Source organism: Scyliorhinus torazame, chromosome 5 (genome assembly GCF_047496885.1).
Source record: "Scyliorhinus torazame isolate Kashiwa2021f chromosome 5, sScyTor2.1, whole genome shotgun sequence".
In the NCBI taxonomy this organism is placed as follows: domain Eukaryota; kingdom Metazoa; phylum Chordata; class Chondrichthyes; order Carcharhiniformes; family Scyliorhinidae; genus Scyliorhinus; species Scyliorhinus torazame.
Genome location: NC_092711.1, coordinates 254,918,516 through 254,937,600, shown reverse-complemented (window position 1 = coordinate 254,937,600; position 19,085 = coordinate 254,918,516). Strand labels below are relative to the sequence as shown.

At 44.6% G+C, this 19,085-nt stretch overlaps 1 protein-coding gene across 2 annotated transcripts in view; it reads left to right on the top strand.

The window, feature by feature from the left end:
* The first annotated feature begins 565 nt into the window (after positions 1 to 565).
* The window catches only part of sash3 (SAM and SH3 domain containing 3), a 97,148-nt gene continuing 78,628 nt past the window's right edge, over positions 566 to 19,085 (top strand). For both annotated transcript variants that reach the window (XM_072505380.1, XM_072505378.1), the window contains exon 1: positions 566 to 711. In XM_072505380.1, coding sequence (XP_072361481.1) covers positions 655 to 711 — 57 coding nt within the window. In that variant the 5' untranslated portion in view covers positions 566 to 654. The remainder of the gene's footprint in view (positions 712 to 19,085) is intronic.

Genomic DNA, 19,085 nt, shown 5'->3' with positions numbered 1-19,085 from the left:
AATCCAGTAACCCCACCCAACTTAATGAACACTAAGGGACAATATACCATGGCTAATCCACCTAACCCATATAACTTTGACCTGAGGGAGGAAACCGGAGCAACCAGAGGAAACCCACACAAACACAGGGAGAATGTACAAACTCCACACAGTCATCCAAGGCTGGTGTTGAACCCAGGTCTTTGACGCTGTGATGCAGCAGTGCTAACCACTGTCACCATGCCGTATATATGTATATTGCACACACATCTTATTGCACTATATATCAAATCTAATTTCATGTACTAAAACATTGTATAAAATTGAAAAACTAACAGCTGAAATGTTAGAGTGCAAGAGTATAGATTAAATATTAATAAGAATCTTTATTAGTGTCATAAGTAGGCTTACATTAACACTGCAATGAACAACTGCTTTTGTCATTTTTAACACCTTGTTTCTGTTGCTGTGCAAGCAAGCACAGCACTCAGTAAGACTTGTTACTTCCTTCCTGGTTAGATGTTGAAGACTGACGTTTGAGTTCTAACCAACACCATTTTGTTGCGGTAACAATTTGCCATGTGACTCCCCTTCCTGTAACTCAGATTACTTCAGTTAAGCAGAACATCTCGAACTTATATCCTTTAAAACACATTTTATCCTTCTGAAAAAAAAATGTTGCGAAGAAAACCTTCCAATGCATCAGAAAAAGAGCAAAATCGAAAACCAAAGGTAAGGAATTTAATTCATCAGTAATTAAGGTAGCAGTAACAACAATCAACTGAAGGCATTTTACGATCGGAGGATGAGCTATGTGGTGCTACGAGGCTGCACTTTGGGCAATCTCGTAGTCACACTATGCAGGCTCTGTGCAAAGATCTTAACAGTGTTTCAACAGTATTGTAATAAATTCTGATTAGTTGAAATGATTCATTCGGAGTTCAATCTAGTTTATGTACATTGCTCTGTTACAAAGATCAGTTTCACATGTTAATCATATGGTAGCTATTTGTAATTTGGACAGATGGGGTGCGAATATTTTTCTATCTAGGACATTTTATGACTTAAGTTAAACCTGTATCAATGTCATTATATCATTACTTTTAAAAGGTATATTTTATACACAGATCAAAGTGATGTATACGTTAATGTGTAGAATGAAATACTTTCTGCTTAAGGCACCCAGTATCAGAATCAAGACGACACTATGCCCTATAAACCTTAAATCATGTAATGGGGTCATTTTCTAAACCGAAGTTCAGTAATGAAGTGCCAGCCGAGATGAAGTGCTGAAGTTATGGTGCGTGGGTTGAAACCTTAACCATCTGCGTCAGAGATGGCGGTGCTATCACTCAGCAAACTAATACTTGCAAAGAAAAAGATTAGAGAAAAATCTTTCAAAAGTTCAAATCTCTCAGAATAGTCCAATATTCAAAGCGCAAAACGCCCAATTTTGTATTCAAGCTTCTTGTTTAAAGCAGGAAGGTTATAGAGTTAGCAATGAGGCACTACATCAATTGGAAACACCAACTCCAGGCTTTTAAAATAAGCGGCCAAGTCATCCTTTAACCTCCGTCCCTCAGTCTTTATTATTTAAAAATTAAAAATTATGACTCCGTTTTATGAATTTAGTGATTTATGGGGCACATTGAATCTTGATGAAAGACTTGCATTTATACAGCGTCTTTCACAGCCATCTCATAGGACGTCTCAAAGTGCTTTATAGCCAATGAAGTACTTTTGAATTGTGGTCAAAGTTGTAATATAGGAAAGGCAGCAGCCCATTTACTGACAACAAACTCACAAATAGCAACATGGTAATCACCAGATAATCTGTTTTTGTGATGCTGACTGAGGGATAAAATATTGACCAGACCACCAGGGAAAGCTCCCCCTGCCCTTCTAGTGCCTTGGGATATGTCTACCTGAGAGAGCATACAGAAGCTTGGTTTAGAGTCTTAGCTGAAGGATGGCACCACCAACAGTATAGCAGCCCCTCAGCCTCCTCTTTGAGCGTGCAAGCAATGTACCCAGGGAAAGGCTGTGGCATTCTAGTTAAATGCGCAAAACAGGGCCAGATGAAGTTATTTTTGTCGAAGGTCTGAGTGGGAGAGCTGGTGGCATCTCAGAGGCAAAATCTGTCAGCAGAAATATTGTGGGTTCAGAGGTGGCTCCGGTAGATAGTTTTTTTTAAATGGATGTTCTTGTGGGCCACGAAGAGAAGGAGTGCTGCTCTAGACTTCATATGGAAACCCTTAGCTTTCCTTACCCCAGCTTTCACAGAAACTGTGCTATTATGTATTTCAGTGAAAGACTTTGCAATAAAAGAGTTGATTTCTACAGGTGGTCTGAATGATGATGATGCAGACCACTTGTAGAAATTAACTCTTTTATTGCAAAGTCTTTCACTGAAATACATAATAGCACAGTTTCTGTGAAAGTCTGGGGTAAGGAAGGCTAAGGGTTTCCTTATGAAGTCTAGAGCAGCATTCCTCCTGTCAGCCACTGCAACGTCAGAGGAATATCTGCAGAAGCCCTGGCAAAAAAAAGTGTACGCAACTTTCAGGATGTTTCCCCAGGCTTTCTGCAGGTCTCCTTGGAATCTGTGGCAGACAGTCAAGTGAATCCCTTCAGAAAGTCACACCTAAGTCTTAATTTTCATACTTTAAGAGTGCAGGAGGGAGAGAGCACAAGTCAAAGAGGGAATGTCAGAGAACTGACCAGAATGGCATTGATAGAAATTAAATAAGAGATTATAAAACTCTACGACAGAGGAAAAGTTTAAGGCCTAAATATGAGAGAAATAGAAAGTAACAGCTGGCCATGGTGACAGGAACTAAGTTCAGGCGGCCCAGAGGCCAGGCACTACCATCTGGGGGCTGCCAACACCAGTGTACTCCCAGAAAGGGGCTGCAAATGCTTCACTGCACATAGGACTGGGGAGTGTTGGGGGTTCTACTGGTGCTTGGACTTTCTTTGCGAGATGTGGAGAAAACCTTCTGCAGTTCCTGTGCCAAATTAGGAAAGCTTCCTAATAACTTCACCTTGACATCAGATATCATTGTTAGTCCCAGCTTGAATTTATTAACAAGGCTCCCACCAGAGTTCAGCACAAGCTCCATCCGATGCCAAAACGAATGACGTTAGAAGGAGAAATCCCTGGAAATGGAGAGGGAAATGGAGCTGCTCCATTTTAACTAAGCATCCATTACTTTGCTGCAGTTGGGGGGGGGGGGGGGGTGAGCAGGGTGGGGAGGGGGTTAAATTCTCCTCCAAGTTGTTTTGTGTTCTGTCCAGGTTTGAGAGATTTTATAATTTCCTAACTGTTTCCTATAATTTCCTAACAAAAATACAAAGTGCCATGAATCTGCCTCTCGGTGTTATGTGGTATCCATGTGCCAACGACGAAGGCCAGACCTCTCCGGCCATTGGGATTCTCTTTTCCAAGCGGCATTGGGTGGCTTCAATGGGAAATCCCATTGACAAGCGGCGAGAGTAGAGAATCCGACCGCCAGCGAACAGCACGATGCCGAGAAACACGCAACTGGGGATCTGGAAAATCCAACCCCAAGTATCATCTTTGGCAGGAAAACCAGTGTGAATCTCGTCGGCTCTTCCAGCGTGATTCCCATTGCAATACTCTCACACTTAGTCATTTTTCTCGAGCCGGGATGAAACCCTTTCACAAAGTGATGTGTGGGACCCCAAGATGCTAGCAACCCAGCCTCAGTGGCATTGAGGCAGCATTTTTTAAAGGGAGCCCCAATCCCAAAGTGAGAGTACAGCCCTCCCTCTCCCCCCTTTCCCCCAAGGATATCATTGGCATCGGGGCATCAGCGCCCTCCCATAGGGTATCACTTCAGACCCAGCCCCCTTCTAGCTGGCATCAGGGCCCTCTCCCAGATGAGTGACACCCCGCTATGAGGTTGTCAAATGCCCCCGCTTCATAACCCCCTCAATCTCCCCCCTTCATGCTTCCCCCTCTCAATGGGCCTTGCCCATGCATGAATTAGTTTTAGAAAAGTGAGGAACCTTAGAAACTTGGGATGTGTAGCTAATATTTCCCAATATGTGCTCTATGTCCGAACATTTTGTTGTTGGGAATGCAATTTCATAAAAGTGAGGCCAGAATTCTCTGGCCGTTGGGATTTTCTTTTCCCATCAGCACACCCCCACATGTGCCATTTCACAGTTTGATTGACAGCTGCAAGCGGTTATAGACTATAGGATATGGGACAAGAGAGTTGCCAGCCCTCTGATTGGCAGTTCTTGGAAGTGAGACTTCCTCCTGGAAAGAAGTGCAAGGCCCACTTCAAGTTAACTAAAGGCACAACGACCATTAAATGGCCATGGAGCGAGTAAGCCAACTGGAGGTGGGCAAACCACTGACTTTTTAGGTTGGGGTTGGACACTCCACCCTCAGGGCAGAATTCACTCTCAAAGATTTTCTCTCCATTGACCACTTGGAAATTTCATCCTTGTGTTGGCCATCCATTGTGTCAAGAAATACCTCATGACATTATTCCTGACTTTGCTTTTTCCAATTTGAATCTGTGCTTCATTGCCCTACAATCAAATTTGCTTAGCTTTCCACATTTGCCTTTTCTATGCCACTTCACAATGTCCTGTCCTAGCTCTGTGGGTGCATAGCTGCACAACAATCCGGAATGTGCTGCGCATGGAATCAACAGGTAGCACACAAACAACATTTTCTTTAAGGTGCGCCCAGGTGTGGTCATGCGTCAATCTTAAAGAGATCATGCAATGCAACAAGTTAGCCGCATGCAGCAAACAGAATTTGAGGGAACATTGCCATTTGCCACTTCATATTAACTACCTCCTATTTCTCACGTAACATGCTGGTGTCATCATACAAAAACGCAGCATTACATTCCACATAAACACTTATGCTACCTAACACTACCCAATCTCCATACCTCTTGATCCCCTCATCTCCATAAACTGCCAGACTCCGTATCCGACATCCGGTACCGGATGTGTTGAAATTTTCTCCAATTAAATATTAGGAACACAGAGCTGTCTTCAGTTCCCAAACTTTGTTCCCACAGCACTGACTCCAACCCTCTCCCTGCTAACCGAAGTTGAGCGAGACTGTCTGAAACCTAGGACTCCTATATGACCTCCAGAGGTGCTACCACATATTTTCACCATCATTAAGACTGCCGATTCCCACCTCCCTTACATCATCTGACCCTGCCCTTGCCTCAGCTTATCTGGTGCTAAAAGCCTCATTCATGCCTTTGTTATCTCTGAACTTGACTCCTGGCTAGCCTCCACTGTCCAACCCTTGGCAAACTGGAGGTCATCCAAACTTAATGTCCCAATGCGGCACCAAGTCCCACTCACCCATCTCCTCTAGCTGTGTCTATTGACCAAATTAACTCCTGGTTAAGCAGCAACTCAGTTTAAAAATTCTTCTTATTTTCAAATCCAAGCATAACCTCTTCCCCCTCCCCTATTTCTGTGATCTCCTCCAGCCTCACAGCACCACCACATGCCCTCCCACCTCCCCCATCCTCAGCACGCACATCTCTGTGCTCTGCTAATTCTGCTGATTTGAACATTCCTAAATTTACTTACTCCATTACTGGTGACCATGTTATGATCTGCCAAGGCCCTAAGCTCTGGGATTCAGTGTTAAAACAGCCAATAATCGGCATCCCAACAACCTTGGCCTTCTTTTTAATGACTCACCCATTAGATCCACAGGAGCCCCCACTCTGTTTTTTAATCCTGCCCCAAAGAAAGCTAACAGAGAGCAGGGTCACATTGGGAACACAATTCAAATGTAATTTCCTGGACTTTCCCACTTTGATGAAATCAACACACTCTCCAGTGGCCTGGAGAAATTTGATCCCAAGTTTGCCCTTTTTTTTTCTCTAATTGAATGGTCCAACATCTCATGGCTTTCATGTATCACCTCTGGGGCCACATGTCTTCTTTGTGGCTCGGTGACTAAAAGTGAACACTGCATTCATTGCGTCACAAAAATGTTTCAATACTTTGAAACAGTCGATTTATATTTTATTTCCTTTGTTAACGGCTGCTTCACAATTGTTACTTTTACATTAGGGGTAGGGTTGTGAAAGCATTGTGAAATTACCTTTTCAACTCTTGGATCTGGCTTCAAACCAATCTAGACAAAGGGCATTACAATTTAATTTTAATGATAATTAAGGACTTTCAATAATTATAATGGTCCAGACTTTGCGTTCACAATAACACTGTGGCTATCATCACTCGCTGTTAGTACAGAGTAAATCGGACAGCAACATTTGGCCACAAACGCACATTTTAAATGCTGATCTCTGGAAGTTGCTGTCAGAAGCAGCACGGTAGCACAGTGGCGGCAACACGGTAGCACAGTGGTTAGCACTGTGGCTTCACAGCGCAAGGGTCCCAGGTTCAATTCCCTGCTGGGTCACTGTACGGAGTCTGCACGTTCTCCCCGTGTCTGCGTGGGTTTCCTCCGGGTGCTCCGGTTTCCTCCCACAGTCCAAAGACGTGCAGGTTAGGTGAATTGCCCTTAGTGTCCAAAATGTTAGGAGGGGTTATTAGGTTACGGGTTTAGGGTGGAAGTCAGGGCTTAAAGTGGGTCGGTGCAGACTCGATGGGCCGAACGGCCTCCTTCTACACTGTATGTCTATGTTTTAAATAACCCATGCCTCCACAGAGTGAGCTATAACAATCCTCCCTGACTGACCGGGCACCAAAACAAATCCAATGGCGTAAATACAAACATCTAAAATGTTAGGACTGGTGCAGTTATAAGTTAGTGAATTTTTAACATTATAATGTCGATAATTACATCCAAACAATCTTTCGGGCCCTGAAAATTAAATTTTACAAGTGTATTGTATGATTCCTTGTGTTGGGGATTTTTTTTAAAGGAAAAGAAAAACTAGATTAATGACGAATTCAACACTTCACCTTATTTGTGATATACCGAACTTAAGAGTTTGACTCTGTCACTCTGTAGGGCAGCACGGTAGCATAGTGGTTAGCACAGTTGATTCACAGCTCCAGGGTCCCTGGTTCGATTCCCGGCTTGGGTAACTGTCTGTGTGGAGTCTGCACGTTCTTGTCGTGTGTGCGTGGGTTTCCTCTGGGTGCACCGGTTTCCTCCCACAGTCCCAAGATATGCGGGTTAGGTGGATTGGCCATGCAAAACTTGTCCTTAGTGTCCAAAAAAGTTTAAGTGGGGGTTATTGGGTTACGGGAGATAGGGTAGAGACATGGGCGTGAGTAGGGTGCTCTTTGTAAGAGCCAGTGTAGACTCAATGGGCCGAATGGCCTCCTTCAGCACTGTGAATTCTCTGATTCTGTGACATTGCTGCATATTAATGAAGGAAAAAAGGGATCAATTCTTCAACATCAGTATACTGTGTGATAACAGCACAAACATATGCATATGTATTTATACATATCATTATATATCTGCACACTAGTGGGCCATTGCTTTCTCAGTGTGAAGAAGTGTATTTTGTCACTTCACTTACATTCTGCCATGCAATTTCAACACGTGATTCATTTCAGTAAAGGAATGTCCTTAAAGGTAATGACAGTGTCACTAGCACAGTCATATCTGTGGTTTTCCATGCTTATGGAAACTTACATAGAAGATAGAAGCAGGAGGGAGCCTTTCAGCCCTTTGAGCCTGCTCCGCCATTCATTATGATCATGGCTGATCATCAAGTTTAATACTCTGATCCCGCCTTTCCCTCATATCCCTTGATCCCTTTAGCCCCAAGAGCTATATCTTATTCCTTGTTGAAATTACACAATGTTTTGGCCTCAACTACTTTCTGTGGTAGCAAATTCCACAGATTCATCACTCTCTGGGTGAAAATATTTCTCCTCACTTCAGTCTTAAAAGGTTTACCCCTTATCCTCAAACTATGACCCATAGTTCTGGGCACTTCCACCATCGGGAATATTGGGCGGGATTCTCCGATAATGGGGCTAAGTGTTGACGCGGTAGTAAATGCCGGAGCATTTTACGACGGCGTCATCGGGCCCCGAGGAGCACCGATCCTGCGCCGCACAGGGGGCCAGAACGGCAATTCCAGCTGCCGATCCGGGCGCCAGCACGGGCGGCACGGCTCCGCGTATGCACGCCACGGCCGGCGTGGGTCCGCACATGCACCCCACGGCCACCGCGGATCTGTGCATGTGCGTGGGTTGCAGTCTCTGTGCCAGCCCCTGGGCAATATGGTGGAGCCCTGCAGGGGCCCAGCGGGAGGAACATAGGCCCCCCCCCCCACAGGTTTGCCCCGTTCGCAGGTCTGGCCACCGTGGAGGCCCCCTCCCCGGAGTCGGATCCCCCCTCCCCCCCACCAGGACAGCCCCGCAGCCAGAACGTCAAGGTCCTGCCGGGTAGGACCACACGCGAATGTCGCAACTCGGCCGAACTTGGCGGGCATTCGGCCCGTCGAGCGCGGAGAATCACCGGGGGGGGGGGCGTTTTGAGCGGCGCCATTGGTGCCAATTCTCCGGTTGGCGGCCCGGCGGCGCTGCGGGATCCCCCCCCCCCTCCCCCAGCAATTCTCCGACCTGGTGCGGGATCGGAGAATCCCGCCCATTCTTTCTGAATCTACCTTATTTTATCCTGTTAAAATTTTGTACGTTTCTATGAGATCCCCCTCTCTCTTCTAAACTCCAATGAATATAATGCTAACTGACTTAGTCTCTCCTCATGTAACAGTCTTGCCATCCCAGGAATCAGCCGAGTAAACCTTTGCTGCACTCCCTCTACAACAAGAGTTTATTTCCTCAAATAAGGACACCAAAACCGGACACAATACTCCAGGTGTGACCTCTCCAAAAGCCTATACAATTGCAGCAAAACCCATTCAAATAATAATGTGCCTTACTTTTCTGCTACCAAAGCAGATAACCTCACATTTATCCACATTATGCTACATCTGCCATGCATATTCCCACTCACTCAGCCTGCCCAAACCCCATTGAAGCATTTCTGCACCTTCCCACCCCCAGTTTTGTATCATCTGCTAATCTGGAGATAATATACTTAGTTCCCTCATCCAAATTATTCATAGAATCATAGAATTTACAGTGCAGAAGGAGGCCATTCGGCCCATCGAGTCTGCACCGGCCCTTGGTAAGAGTACCCCACTTAAGCCCACACCCTCCACCCTATCCCCGTAACCCAGTAACCTCACCTAATCTTTTTGGACACTAAGGGTAATTTGGAATGGCCAATCCACCTAACCTAACATTGATATATAATGTGAACAGCTGGGGTCCTAGCACAGGTCCCTGAAGTACCCCACTAGCCCCTGACTGCCATTCAGAGAAAGACCCATTTATTCCTTCTTCTTGCTTCCTGTCTGCTAACCAGCTTTCTATCCATCTCAAGGCACTACCTGCAATCCGATGTGTTTTAACTTTACATAGTAATCTGCTGCGTGAGACCTTGCCGAAAGCCTTCTGAAAGTCTAAATGAACCACATTCATCGGTTCTCCCTGGTCAACTCTACTGGTTACATCTTCAAAGAATTTTAGTAGATTTCTCAAGCATGATTTCCCTTTCATAAATCCATGTTGACTTTGTTTGATTATTCCACTGCTTTCCAAATACTGTGCTATAAACTCCTTTATAATGGACTACAGCAACTTCCCTACTACCGACATTAGGCTCACTGGTTTATAGTTCCCTGTTTTCTCTCTACCTCCCTTTTTGAAGAGGGGGTTGTATTAGCTACCCTCCAATCTGTAGGAACCATTGCAGAGTTCAATGATTTTTGGAAAATGACCACCAATTGATCGACTATTTCTGGGGCCACTTTCTTAAGTATTCCGGGATGAAAATGATCAAGCCTTTGGAAATTTATCTGCCTTCAATCCCATTAATTTCCCCAAAACCATTTCTTTACAACTACTAATTTCCTTCAGCTTCTCACTGAAACTTGTGCTTCTCAGAACTTTGGGTACATTATTCATGTTTTTCTTTGTGAAGACAGAAGCAAAGTACAAATTTAGTTCCTGCACCATTTCTTTGTTCCTCGTTCTGAATTCCCCCGTTTCTGACTGCAAGGAGACTACATTCGTTTTTATCAATCTTTTTCACTTTATATATCAATAGAAACCTTTACAGTCAGTTTTTATCCTCCACTAGTTTACTTTCATATTGCATTTTCCTCTTCTCAATCAATCCCTTGGTCTTCCTTTGTTGAACTTTGAACTGATCCCAATCTTCAAGTCTAATGGGTGCAATTCTCCAGCCTTGTTATGCTCTCACTCAAGCGAAACGAGGCCAGTAAATAGCGGGAGAGGCCAAAAACGAGAATTCAATTCTTACAAATTATTTCCAATCTGTGTACCCTGAAAGATGGAATCTACCTATCAATACTGTTACTCTTGAAATACTTGGGGGGGGGGCGATTCTCCAAAATGGAAACAAAGTGTTCGCGCCATCGTGAATTCCGCCGCGTTTCACGACAGCTCGAAACAGGCACGGGGATGACCAATTCTGGCCGTGCCGCGCCAACCCGCGCATGTGCGGGGGACTTCTTCAGCGCGCCGGTTCCGACTCAACATGGCATCGGGGTTCAGGGGCCGGCCGCGCAACAAAGTAGGCCGGGGTGGAGGGGGAAGAGGCCGGACCGTCGATCGGTGGGCCCCGATCGCGGGTCAGACCCCATCGGAGGCCCGCCTGGTGAAGGGGCGCTTTTCCCCGCCCCCAGGCTGCCCCCGACCTTTCGTGCAGAGTTCCCTCTGGCAGGGACCAGGGGTGAATGGCGCCGGCGGGACTCTGTCGTATCCGCACGGCCGCTTGGCCCATCAGGGCCGGAGAATCAGTGGCTCCGCCGATTCCAGCGGCCCGCGGCGCCTGCGCAAATGGCGCCGATTCTTCGCACCTCAGAGAATCACGCGCCGGCGTTGGGGCGTCATGGCGCGGTTGCGGCGATTCTCCAGCCCGGCGCGGGGCTCGGAGAATCGCCCCCTTGATACCCCATTTGTTTAAATAAGCAATCTGTTTCTAAGGTAATCAGTAGGGAGTTCCAATTAAGTGGGTTTGTTCAGTACCAACACAAAAATGATTTATCTTTGCATTGTATTCAGAGGAGGTGACAGAGCAACAGATTGTTTGCGATTGGTAGGCACAGTAAGATGGAACACAACCCTTAACACTTGCAAGGATTGAGCTTTCTGCCCCATTTTCCCTGACTGACAAATTTTGGCTCTGGGAGGCCATAAAGTTAAAGAGAAACAAACTCCACCGAATCACCTCCATTTCCAGGTTTCTATGAGACACAGTATTCCCACCACAGGCAGACGTTTGCTAATTGCAGATGAGAGAAACACAATTACGCCATGTTTACCACATTTTCCCAATTTGATCCCGGGATGCAGGATTAGCTGGAGGTCTCAAGGCTTCAGGAGAAAATGGTATCTGCACAAGCGTTCTCTGAACAGAATTGCACACATGCCTCCCCAACAGCAAAGAGAGGCATTTTCAGAGCAATGTTTTTTTTTTGTGGCAACTAGTTTTCCTTCCAGCTCAGAAGTCTGCAAAATAAGCCCCTGTTCAAGCTCAGCCTTCCTTTTCTATGATATCCCAATTGCGAAATGTTCACCTTAACACTGGTTATTCAATTTGATGACTGCACAAATCAGATTTATTGTGCATTTTAGAGATAACAGGCATTTCCTGTCTAGTTGCGCACCATCGGGTTCCTATTCCAATCTCAAATTCCAATAAAATAGTTTCATTCATTCTCACTCAAGCTGTGAAATAGGGTAATAGCAGGGGTTGAGTAACGCAGTAGAAAGGGAAGAAAAATCAAGCCTTTAAAAAGTGTGTCTCAGTTTGGCTGTAAAAAAAGATGATATTACACACCGCGATTAGCATGTTATGCCAAAGCACCTGAAAGCACCTCATACACAATGAATTACTCCAGACGTTCACCGAATGTTGTTATGTAGACAAATATGTAGACAAAATGAAGTAATGGAGCGCTTAAATATCTGTGTGGAATCAAGGAAGATATTGGCTTTTTCCCATTACTTTGCCTTATCTTTCTACATTTGGTTGTTTAACCTGATTGTTGGGGTAATGGCAAAGAATTCACAGGTACCGCAGTGTCACCTGTTAGATCTATTTGCAGCAACAGGAAAAGATTAGATCTTAGAATTTCAGTGCTTTTGATATTAGGAAGATAGCTAGCTGAATTACAATACACAAGTTCAGTGCACTGGATAAAACTCATCATACCAAAGGAGTTGATACTCAAGAACAATGAGTCCATTGGTAATGAACACACTGATAATCACTATTGATAAATCTACACATATAGAGCAACATGCTAACGATGCATGGCTCTTCTACCAATCGTACATAAAAAACAGGGGTTGGACATTCAGCCTCTCAATCTGTTCTGCCATTTAATCAGATCATGACTGATCTGTACCTCAATTCCATTTACCTGTCATTACTCCATGATATCCGTATCTAACAAAAATATATAATTTTCTTTAAACTGAACAAGCATCATTCTGGCGACAGAATTCCAGATTTCCATTACTTTTATGTGAATATGCTTCCTGATTTCACTCCACCAAATTAAATAGTTTCCTTTTGACATTTAAAATACCTCATTACATCACCCCTCAACTTTATAAACTCAGTGCAATAAAAACCGAGTTTGTGCATCCTGAAGAGTGTGCCCATAAGTGCACATACTCCTCCAGATGGAGTGGCATAAAAGATAACTTATTTCCTTTTATAGTCCAGCCCCCCCTGAGTAAAGTCCAAGATTCCATTAGCTTGTTTGATTACGCTAATTGCGTGCCCATTACTCTTAATGGTTTGGTTCATCAAGACTGGAAAAGTCAGATGAACAAGGGTAGCCTAAATGAAGAGTTGTTGAATGTTCTCTGGATAGTTTCTTAGAACAGCATGTCCTGGAGCCAACCAGAGAGGAGGCTATACCAATAGCCTGGTATTGTGCAACAAGATGGGAATAATTAATGACCGCATGGGCGCCCCTAGGTAGCAGCTACCATAATATTGTTACATTTTACATTCAGTTAAGGGAGAGAGGAGTGGTCCGAGACTATTGTTTTTAAACTCAAATAACGGCAATTATGAAGGCACAGAATCGGAGCTGGCTAAAGTGAATTAACAAATTATGTTAAGGGATAGGACAATAGAGGGAAATCAGGGGGGAAACTCTCCACTGGTTGGAGTCATACCTGGCACAAAGGAAGATGGTTGTGGTGGTCAGAGGTCAATCATCTCAACTCCAGGTTATCACTGCAGGAGTTCCTCAGGGTAGTGTCCGAGGCCCAAACATCTTTAGCTGCTTCACCAATGACCTCCCTTCCATCATTAGGTCAGAAGTGGGGATGTTTGCGGATGACTGCACAATTTTCAGCACCATTCGCGACTCCTCAGATAATGGAGCAGTCCATGTCCGCGGGCAGCACAACCTGGACAATATCCAGGGTTGACAAGTGGCAAGTTGCATTCGTGCCACACAAGTGCCAGCTAATGACCATCTCCTACAAGAGAGGATCTAACCACCATCCCTTGACATTCAATGGCATTACCATCGCTGAATCCCCCACAATTAACAACCTCCAAGTGAGCGTGTGGGTCCACCCCCGCCCATGGGCAATGCCACCCTCCGCACACATGGATACTACCCCACACTCCCCAAGTGAGGACACACTGCAATGGGGACCCTGGGTGATCCCCCTCTTCAGGCCCCCCAAGGCCCCTTACAGCACCCCCTTCCTTCTAGGACCCCCACCCAACTTCCCGGAGGCCCCTACTTACCTGCCCTGCACACCCCCACTCTTCAACCCTCCTCTCCACCCTCATTTCATACGCAAGGCCCCCCTCACCACCTGAACTTTGGGTCTGCCACCCTGGCACTCTGGCAATGCTCCTGCTGGATTGGCAGTGTCATCCGGGCACCTTGACAGTGCATCCAAAAGTGACCTCACACTTCCCCACATTGAACTCTATTCACTCACTCACCAATCTGTCTTTGTTACTTTGCCACTTCCGCTTCCCATAAGCACAACCTGATGGGACTCTTGATTCAGTATCATTGCATAGTGTTGCTATACAATATGACACAATACTGTACTAAAAACACTTACTTGCTTGAGTGGACAACCAAATTGTTTCTTTGCAACATTCTGAAATCACAGGCATATTTCCAAATATCGTACACATTTTGTATTGATAATAATAATCTTTATTATTGTCACAAGTAGGCTTACATTTTTTTTCTATAAATTTACAGTACCCAATTCATTTTTTCCAATTAAGGGGCAATTTAGTGTGGTCAATCCACCTATCGTGCACATCTTTGGGTTGTGGGGGCGAAACCCACGCAAACACGGGGAGAATGTGAAAACTCCACACGGACAGAGACCCAGAGCTGGGATCGAACCTGGGATCTCGGCGCCGTGAGGCAGCAATGCTAACTACTGCACCACCGTGCTGCCCCTACAAGTAGGCTTACATTACACTGCAATAAAGTTACTGTGAAAAGCCCCTAGTCGCCACACTCCGGCGCCTGTTCGGGTACACAGAGGGAGAATTCTGAATGTCCAATTCACCTAACAAGCACGTCTTTCGTGGCTTGTGGGAGGAAACCAGACAACCCGCAGGAAACCCACGCAGACACGAGGCGAACTTACAGACTGCACACAAACAGTGACCCAACCCGGGAATTGAACCCGGGTCCCTGGCGCTGTGAAACAAGAGTGCTAACCGCTGTGTTACCATGCCGCCCTTTTTACGTACCTGAGAACATACCAAGACAAGCCTGAAAAGAAATGAGGATAATGGGCTGGATTCTCTGTTGAGAGACTATATGCTGACGCCAGCGTGGGAACAGTGACATTTTACGCTCCGGAAAAATGGCGCAAAACCTCCACCGATTCTCCTTCTGGTGGTGGGGGTGGGGGGCTGGCAGGCACGCAGAGTAAAGCCCCCGCTCTAGCTGTGGTTACGGACGGATAATCGCCAGGTCCATGGCCACGCATGCGCACGGCGGCAACCTGCAGCGGCCGCGCGTGCAACTTAGCGCAGACCGTGCACGGACCCGGCCTGCCAAATAGTGCCCCCTTTTGGCCAGGGACCACCCCTCACCAGTGTCCCCAGCCCCAGTCAAAACCCTCCCCGCCCACGAATCGGCTCCCCTTCCCCCCCCCCCCGCCCCCACCCCCCGCCCCCCCACCCCCCGCCCCCCCCCTCGACTGTGGCAGCGCTGGACTCAGTCTGCAGCTGCCACGCCGAGTTCCCGAAAAAAAAATAGCACACGCTTCCCATGCCATCGGGAACTCGGTCCAACGGGGGCGGAGCATCGGGGGAGGGCCTCAGGTCACACCAATGCCTGTGTCATTTTGGAGGCGTCGGAGCATCGCAACAGCGCCACCGCCCCCCATTTTGGCGGCAACATGGATTCTCCAGCCTATCATCAAACGCGATTTCAGCGTCGGAGACCGGAGAATCTGTTATCAAATATGTGATAAATGGACACTTAGATAAGAATGATTTGATTGGGCATAGTCAACATGAATTTATGATTGGGAAACCATGTTTGACTAAACTGTTGGAGTATTTTGAGGCTGCTAGGAAGAGAATAAATAAAGGGGAGTCAGTGGATGTTGTATACTGGGCTTTCGATCAGGTACCTCAGAGGAGATTGGTTAGCAAAATTAAAGCACAGAGGATAGGAGGTAATATACTGGTATAGATCAAGGATTGTTTAACAGAAAACAGAGTAGGTATAAGCAGGTCATTCTTGTGTTGGCGGGCTGTGACTAGTGGGGTTCCAAAAGGATCAGTATTTGGCCCCCAGCTGTTCACAATATATCAATCAATAACTTGGATGTAGGGACCAAATGTAATATTTCCAATTTTGCAGATTACGTGAAGCTAGGTGTTGTGAGGAAGATGAAAAGCAGCTTCAATTTGGAAAGTGAGTGGACAAGAACATGGCAGATGGAATATAATATGGTGGTTGTCCACTATGGTGGGAGGAACAGATATGTAGAGTATTTCTTAATTGGCTAGAGATTAGAAAGTACAGATTTACAAAGCAACCTTGGTGACCTCGTCATTAAGTCATTGAAAGCTAAAATGCAGGTTCAGCAGCCAATTAGAAAGGCTAATGGAATGTTAGCCTTTATCACAAGAGGATTTGAGTTCATCAGTAATATGTTTTGCATCAATTCTGTAGAACCTCGGTTACACCGTGCCTAGAGTACTGTGTGCAGTTTGATCCTGTTATCTCAGGACGGATGCTAACGCCATAGAGCGAGTGCAACAAAAATTCACCAGACTTGTTCCCATGGTGGCGGGACTGTCCTATGAACAGAGATTGGGAAAACAGGGCATGTATTCTCTTGAATTTCAAAGAATGAGAGGTGATCTCATTAATATCTATAAAGTACTTAAAGGGGTGGACATGGTAGATGCAGGAAAAATGTTTCCCTTGGTTGGGGAGTCGAGAACCAGGGAGGACAATTTCAAAATAAGGGGGAAGCCATTTAAGACTGAAGCCAGGAGAAATTATTTCACACAGCGGGTTGTAAATTTTTGGAATTACCTACCCCAGAGGGCTGTGGAAGCTCAGTCATTCCGTATGTTTAAAGCAGAGATTGACAGATATCTGAATACCAATAGCATAAACGGATATGGGGATAATGTGGGGGGAATAGCATTAAAATGGATGTTCAACCATGATTGTATTGAACAGTTGTATTGAATCAGCTAAATGGCCGAATCACGCTCCTATGTTTCTTTGTTCCCAATGACCAATGCTTTCCATCCATTCTGGGAAAGCAATGGAGTAGAAAATCAGGCGGGTGTTAATTCATTATCATACGTTTTTGTTTCAGTATCGAAGACAAAGCCCATCCCAATATGTCTTGTTTGTGTCAGTTGACAATTAAGTCTTGGCCAGGTCACCAGGTTGTGTATCATTGTGTAGGCTTGTGTTTTCAGGCTTTATGTCTTAGTTGCCACTGAAATTCGGCTATTATGAACTGTCATTCTGAGGTTAGCTCTTCCTGTTAATATACACAGAAATAAACTTCATGTAAACCTGGCCGAAAGATCCACCTGTATAATAAACTAACTGTCTAGACGGATCACTAAATCAGTCTTGTTTGTTGCTTACTTTGCATGTTGTTGTTTCCCCATCTCACAATTGCCCTCGGCACATTTGATGAAAGAAAGCAAAATTGGTGATAAACTCATCCTCGCAGAACCGTGTCACAGTGGGAGGCCTACGTTTTCAGGAGAGATGGGGGGGGGAAAGAATTAAAGGAAAGAGATTTTTCACACTGAGCTCTTTAACACCTTATCTTAACGGGAAACTTTCTCTCAAAATCAGGTTCAAGGTCAATCCTGCTCTCACCTAATATGTTGTGCTGTTTTACGCTTGCGAGTAGAACGCCCATCTTGTGCTTTTCTACAGCACTGTATGATTGGAAGCTCACATTAAACTGATCTATGCCATAGAGCTTTTTCTTTATTTTTTTAAAAAGCCTTTAAGTTTGTGAGCCTTATCTAAAGAGAGCTACACTTGATCGTGATTTGTTAAACATGAAATGTTTGCTTTGAGTTGTTTTACATAGAACAATGTACAGAATTATTATGAGTAAGAAACTCCTATTCACATGCTTACTCATGATTCCGAGGCAAATATATCACTGCTCCAAATGCCAGTATTCAACAATCTTCTGGTTCAAAAAGCACTTTCAAGTCATCAGTATACAAATAAAGACAGAAAAACAAATCAAAAATCTGTTCGAGAGTAGCCACTAATCAATGAAGCAAACTTCTATATTCATTGCATTTTGGTCAAATTTATCTTTGCAATTTAATGAAGTTATGAAGCAGTTTCGGTGAAAATTGAAAATAGGGCGTCTGGCAGGAAGTGGTTAACCTCATCATCAGACGATTGTGTTTCTGCCAATAAGCTCCCCTTCCTGAACCAAAGTATGGATCAAAGTACTGTGAGTTACTCTTGCATCAGAAAAATCTGCACAAAGTTTTAAACGCGACGTCTCCAAATGTCCATACTGAAATTCAGTTTTACATTACCGAAGATGAAGTTGAAGATCCAACGGAAATGTTCTCAATCGAAATTTGAGAGAGTTTGGTTTTGCGCTGATAGTTACTTGAGTGGAAATGAAGAATGATAATAAGCAGAAAAAACAATCTTATCACACTTCTCAAACTGCATCATGCTTAGCGATAAGAAAACAGGTAGTGCTCGGGCAAGAGCAGGGTTTCTATGAAAACAGCAAATCAGTTGATTCAGCAGCTTCTTTAATATTAGCATGTCCTGACTAAACTAAGATAATTAACAGTTATAATATCTGCAATTGTCCACAGAGACACTTTCCAATCTCAGGTGTGCTGATAGATGGGAAGCCATGAAACGAGTGAGGGAAGTAAAACAGGAGATCGAGTCTTCAATGAGGGAATACTAAATGTCAAACCAAACCACCACTCTCACAAGTGGATTAAAACCAGCTTTGGGCAGAGGCAGACAGATCTCCTGCCCATCCTCTTAGTTGTAAATTAAATGTATTGCACAGAGGAAGGAATGAGAAGAAAATAATAAAATATGTTTGGTTTAAAAAAAATGTTTTTACAGCCATTAACCTGTGCACTTGGACATAATGTGGGGCCTTAAAAGGGAACTTAACATTTTAACCAACAATTAAAAATACAAGAATCCATATACAACATTGTTCAATGTAGAAATAAATATCAATTAACTCTCTTACTTTTTCCGACCTAAAGGTGTTTAAAAATGAATGTATTTCAAAAATGTTAATTCATGACAAGAATATTTTTAAACCTATTATATGTTAATTCCTACTGCAAAGTATTCTCTACATGAAAATAGATTTGCTTTATATAGCACGTTAAATGGCCACCAGATACATCACAAAGTGCTTTATAGCCAATAAAGTGCTTTTGAAGTGTAGTAACTTTTTAAAATTCATTTATGGGACGTGGGCATCGTTCGCTAGACCAGCATTTGTTCCCCATGCCTAGTTGCTGTGGAGAAGGTGGTGTT